At 52.2% G+C, this 6,000-nt stretch overlaps 1 protein-coding gene across 1 annotated transcript in view; it reads left to right on the top strand.

The window, feature by feature from the left end:
• The first annotated feature begins 2,760 nt into the window (after nt 1-2,760).
• The window catches only part of rfx4 (regulatory factor X, 4), a 166,969-nt gene continuing 163,729 nt past the window's right edge, over nt 2,761-6,000 (top strand). Inside the window, exons 1-2 of the mRNA XM_067999991.1 lie at nt 2,761-2,894; nt 4,479-4,511. Coding sequence (XP_067856092.1) covers nt 2,838-2,894; nt 4,479-4,511 — 90 coding nt within the window. The 5' untranslated portion in view covers nt 2,761-2,837. The remainder of the gene's footprint in view (nt 2,895-4,478; nt 4,512-6,000) is intronic.

Genomic DNA, 6,000 nt, shown 5'->3' with positions numbered 1-6,000 from the left:
TGATTGGGCTGTTTATGGTGCACAGTGTGTACAGATTGGATTGTTTATGATGCACAGTGTGTACAGATTGGGCTGTTTATGGTGCACAGTGTGTACAGATTGGGCTGTTTATGGGGCACAGTGTGTACAGATTGGACTGTTTATGGTGCACAGTGTGTACAGATTGGACTGTTTATGGTGCACAGTGTGTACAGATTGGGCTGTTTATGGTGCACAGTGTGTACAGATTGGGCTGTTTATGGTGCACAGTGTGTACAGATTGGGCTGTTTATGGGGCACAGTGTGTACAGATTGGGCTGTTTATGGTGCACAGTGTGTACAGATTGGATTGTTTATGGTGCACAGTGTGTACAGATTGGGCTGTTTATGGTGCACAGTGTGTACAGATTGGGCTGTTTATGGTGCACAGTGTGTACAGATTGGGCTGTTTATGGTGCACAGTGTGTACAGATTGGGCTGTTTATGGGGCACAGTGTGTACAGATTGGGCTGTTTATGGGGCACAGTGTGTACAGATTGGGCTGTTTATGGGGCACAGTGTGTACAGATTGGGCTGTTTATGGGGCACAGTGTGTACAGATTGGGCTGTTTATGGGGCACAGTGTGTACAGATTGGGCTGTTTATGGTCACGGTGTGTACAGATTGGGCTGTTTATGGTGCACAGTGTGTACAGATTGGATTGTTTATGGGGCACAGTGTGTACAGATTGGACTGTTTATGGTGCACAGTGTGCACAGATTGGGCTGTTTATGGTGCACAGTGTGTACAGATTGGGCTGTTTATGGTCACGGTGTGTACAGATTGGGCTGTTTATGGTGCACAGTGTGTACAGATTGGACTGTTTATGGTGCACAGTGTGCACAGATTGGGCTGTTTATGGTGCACAGTGTGCACAGATTGGGCTGTTTATGGTGCACAGTGTGTACAGATTGGGCTGTTTATGGTCACGGTGTGTACAGATTGGGCTGTTTATGGTGCACAGTGTGTACAGATTGGACTGTTTATGGGGCACAGTGTGTACAGATTGGGCTGTTTATGGTGCACAGTGTGTACAGATTGGGCTGTTTATGGGGCACAGTGTGTACAGATTGGGCTGTTTATGGTGCACAGTGTGTACAGATTGGGCTGTTTATGGTGCACAGTGTGTACAGATTGGACTGTTTATGGTGCACAGTGTGTACAGATTGGGCTGTTTATGGGGCACAGTGTGTACAGATTGGGCTGTTTATGGTGCACAGTGTGTACAGATTGGGCTGTTTATGGTGCACAGTGTGTACAGATTGGACTGTTTATGGTGCACAGTGTGTACAGATTGGGCTGTTTATGGGGCACAGTGTGTACAGATTGGGCTGTTTATGGGGCACAGTGTGTACAGATTGGGCTGTTTATGGTGCAGTGTGTACAGATTGGGCTGTTTATGGGGCACAGTGTGTACAGATTGGGCTGTTTATGGTGCAGTGTGTACAGATTGGGCTGTTTATGGGGCACAGTGTGTACAGATTGGGCTGTTTATGGGGCACAGTGTGTACAGATTGGGCTGTTTATGGTGCAGTGTGTACAGATTGGGCTGTTTATGGGGCACAGTGTGTACAGATTGGGCTGTTTATGGTGCAGTGTGTACAGATTGGGCTGTTTATGGTGCAGTGTGTACAGATTGGACTGTTTATGGTGCAGTGTGTACAGATTGGGCTGTTTATGGTGCAGTGTGTACAGATTGGGCTGTTTATGGTGCAGTGTGTACAGATTGGGCTGTTTATGGGGCACAGTGTGTACAGATTGGGCTGTTTATGGGGCACAGTGTGTACAGATTGGGCTGTTTATGGTGCAGTGTGTACAGATTGGGCTGTTTATGGTGCAGTGTGTACAGATTGGGCTGTTTATGGTGCAGTGTGTACAGATTGGGCTGTTTATGGTGCAGTGTGTACAGATTGGGCTGTTTATGGGGCACAGTGTGTACAGATTGGGCTGTTTATGGGGCACAGTGTGTACAGATTGGGCTGTTTATGGTGCAGTGTGTACAGATTGGGCTGTTTATGGGGCACAGTGTGTACAGATTGGGCTGTTTATGGTGCACAGTGTGTACAGATTGGATTGTTTATGGTGCACAGTGTGTACAGATTGGGCTGTTTATGGTGCACAGTGTGTACAGATTGGGCTGTTTATGGTGCACAGTGTGTACAGATTGGGCTGTTTATGGGGCACAGTGTGTACAGATTGGGCTGTTTATGGTGCACAGTGTGTACAGATTGGGCTGTTTATGGTGCAGTGTGTACAGATTGGGCTGTTTATGGGGCACAGTGTGTACAGATTGGACTGTTTATGGGGCACAGTGTGTACAGACTGGGCTGTTTATGGTGCACAGTGTGTACAGATTGGGCTGTTTATGGGGCACAGTGTGTACAGATTGGGCTGTTTATGGTGCACAGTGTGTACAGATTGGGCTGTTTATGGGGCACAGTGTGTACAGATTGGGCTGTTTATGATGCACAGTGTGTACAGATTGGGCTGTTTATGGTGCACAGTGTGTACAGATTGGGCTGTTTATGGGGCACAGTGTGTACAGATTGGACTGTTTATGCGGCACAGTGTGTACAGATTGGACTGTTTATGGTGCACAGTGTGTACAGATTGGGCTGTTTATGGTGCACAGTGTGTACAGATTGGACTGTTTATGCGGCACAGTGTGTACAGATTGGGCTGTTTATGGGGCACAGTGTGTACAGATTGGGCTGTTTATGGTCACGGTGATTGGGGTGCGTTGGGCGGGCGGACCGTTTATTCGGGCTGCTGTTGCCGGGGGACGCGGTTTGTGACGGACCGGCCGGGGAGAGGCGGCGATGGAGTTCGAGGATTTGGGCCCCGAGGAGCTCGCGGCCCCGGTCAGTGAGGTGAAGGTGAGGCCGGGGGAGAGGGGCCGAGGGGCCGGGGGACCGGGGGAGGGAGAGTGAGGGGCCGGGGGAGGGAGAGTAAGGGGCCGGGGGATAGAGGGGCCGGGGGAGGGAGGAGGGAGAAGGGAGAGTGAGGGGCCGGGGGAGGGAGGAGGGAGAGTGAGGGGCCGGGGGAGGGGATGTTGAGGGAGAGGGAGAGTGAGGGGCCGGGGGAGGGGATGTTGAGGGAGAGTGAGGGGCCGGGGGAGGGGATGTTGAGGGAGAGTGAAGGGCCGAGGGGAGGGGATGTTGAGGGAGAGGGAGGGGCCGGGGGAGGGGATGTTGAGGGAGAGGGAGGGGCCGGGGGAGGGGATGTTGAGGGAGAGTGAGGGGCCGGGGGAGGGGATGTTGAGGGAGAGTGAGGGGCCGAGGGGAGGGGATGTTGAGGGAGAGGGAGAGTGAGGGGCCGAGGGGAGGGGATGTTGAGGGAGAGGGAGAGTGAGGGGCCGAGGGGAGGGGATGTTGAGGGAGAGTGAGGGGCCGAGGGGAGGGGATGTTGAGGGAGAGGGAGAGTGAGGGGCCGAGGGGAGGGGATGTTGAGGGAGAGGGAGGGGCCGGGGGAGGGGATGTTGAGGGAGAGTGAGGGGCCGGGGGAGGGGATGTTGAGGGAGAGTGAGGGGCCGAGGGGAGGGGATGTTGAGGGAGAGGGAGAGTGAGGGGCCGGGGGAGGGGATGTTGAGGGAGAGGGAGAGTGAGGGGCCGGGGGAGGGGACGTTGAGGGAGAGGGAGAGTGAGGGGCCGGGGGAGGGGATGTTGAGGGAGAGTGAGGGGCCGGGGGAGGGGACGTTGAGGGAGAGGGAGAGTGAGGGGCCGAGGGGAGGGGATGTTGAGGGAGAGGGAGAGTGAGGGGCCGGGGGAGGGGATGTTGAGGGAGAGGGAGAGTGAGGGGCCGAGGGGAGGGGATGTTGAGGGAGAGTGAGGGGCCGAGGGGAGGGGATGTTGAGGGAGAGGGAGAGTGAGGGGCCGAGGGGAGGGGATGTTGAGGGAGAGTGAGGGGCCGAGGGGAGGGGATGTTGAGGGAGAGGGAGAGTGAGGGGCCGAGGGGAGGGGATGTTGAGGGAGAGGGAGAGTGAGGGGCCGAGGGGAGGGGATGTTGAGGGAGAGTGAGGGGCCGGGGGAGGGGACGTTGAGGGAGAGGGAGAGTGAGGGGCCGGGGGAGGGGATGTTGAGGGAGAGTGAGGGGCCGAGGGGAGGGGATGTTGAGGGCCTGGGGCAGTTTATTGATGAGGAGAGTCGCTGCTCTTATCCTAAATGTTGAGAAACCCCTGAGATGAAGCGGTGCCATTTACTGTGCTGATCGAGGCCGAGTGTTTCTCCAGTTCCTTTGAATCGAATCTTGAGTTGAATTTTTAGCCTTGTGATTTTCCAGAATCTGTTCTCAGTTTGTTCTCAGTTTGTTCGCGGTGTGAAGTCCCCACCAGTTCCTCTCTCTCCTGTCAGGAATGTCACAGCAAGGTGGAAATTTGCCCCTCAGGCATCATGAAATTTTGGAAATATTTCACCGTACACGCTTTTGTAAAAAGTATCGATATTTATTTTCTGTTTTTTTAGGAAAAATGGAAGCTGCTCCCTGCTTTTCTGAAGGTAATGTTGGATCTTTCTCGCTATTGTGTTTTGGAAAAGGAAATTATGTCGCTTCCTGCGTTTAATTTGTCCCCTGAATATTATGGATTTATACAACTCCTGTCCCACAGATGACCGCGGGTAAAATCTGCAGAACAAATTTGCCAGTATCAGAGCCAACTGTCAGTGTAACTGGTCTGATGGTTGGAACCGGAGGGCTGAACACCAAGTGATTTATGTTTCTGCTGGAGGGGGCACTGCGCAGATTCACTAGAACAATACCGGAACTTAGAGGGTTAAATTATGAGGACAGATTCCATTGACTAGGGTGTATTCCCTTATATAAGATCATAAGAAATAGGAGCAGGAGTAGGCCATTCGGCCCCTCGAGCCTTCTCCGCCATTCAATATGATCATGGCTGATTCTCCATCTCAATACCATATTCCCGCTCTCTCCCCATACCCCTTGATGCCTTTTGTGTCTAGAAATCTATCCAGCTCCTTAAATATATTCAGTGACTTGGCCTCCACAGCCTTCTGTGGTAGAGAATTCCACAGGTTCACCACCCTCTGAGTGAAGAAATTTCTCCTCATCTCAGTCCAAAATGTCCGACCCCGTATCCTGAGACTGTGACCCCTCGTTCTGGACCCCCCAACCAGGGCAAACATCCTCCCTGCATCCAATCTGTCTAGCACTGTCAGAATTTTATATGTTTCTATGAGATCCCCTCTCATTCTTCTAAACTTGAGGGAATTACAGGCCGAGTTGACCCAATCTCCCCATGACAGTCCTGCCATCCCAGGAATCAGTCTGGTGAACCTTCGTTGCATTCCCTCTATGGCAAGTATATCCTTTCTTAGGTAAGGAGACCAAAACTGCACACAATACTCCAGGTGTGGTCTCACCAAGGCCCTGTATAAGTGCAGTAAGACATCCTTGCTCCTGTACTCAAATCCTTTTGCAATGAAGGCCAACATACCATTTGCCTTCCTAACTGCTTGCTGCACCTGCATGTTTGTTTTCAGTGACAAACCTACTGGAGGTTTTTGAGGATGTAACTGGTAGAATAGATAAGGGAGATCCAGTGGATGTGGTTTATTTGGATTTTCAGAAGGCTGTAGTGCTGAAGACTTGTGCTCCAGAACTAGCTGCGCCTCTAGCCAAGCTGTTCCAGTACAGCTACAACACTGGCATCTACCCGACAATGTGGAAAACTGCCCAGGTACGTCTTGTCCACAAAAAGCAGGACAAATCCAATCCGGCCAATTACCGCCCCATCAGTCAACTCTCAATCATCAGCAAAGTGATGGGAGGTGTCGTCGACAGTGCTGTCAAGAGGCACTTACTCACCAATAACCTGCTCACTGATGCTCAGTTTGGGTTCCGCCAGGACCACTCTGCTCCAGACCTCATTACAGCCTTGGTCCAAACATGGACAAAAGAGCTGAATTCCGGAGGTGAGGTGAGAGTGACTGCCCTTGACATCAAGGCAGCATTTGACCGAATGTG

Source organism: Heptranchias perlo, chromosome 18 (genome assembly GCF_035084215.1).
Source record: "Heptranchias perlo isolate sHepPer1 chromosome 18, sHepPer1.hap1, whole genome shotgun sequence".
Taxonomy (NCBI): Eukaryota; Metazoa; Chordata; class Chondrichthyes; order Hexanchiformes; family Hexanchidae; genus Heptranchias; species Heptranchias perlo.
The sequence above is the reverse complement of the archived record's forward strand: the minus strand, read 5'-3'. Positions and strand labels throughout refer to the sequence as shown.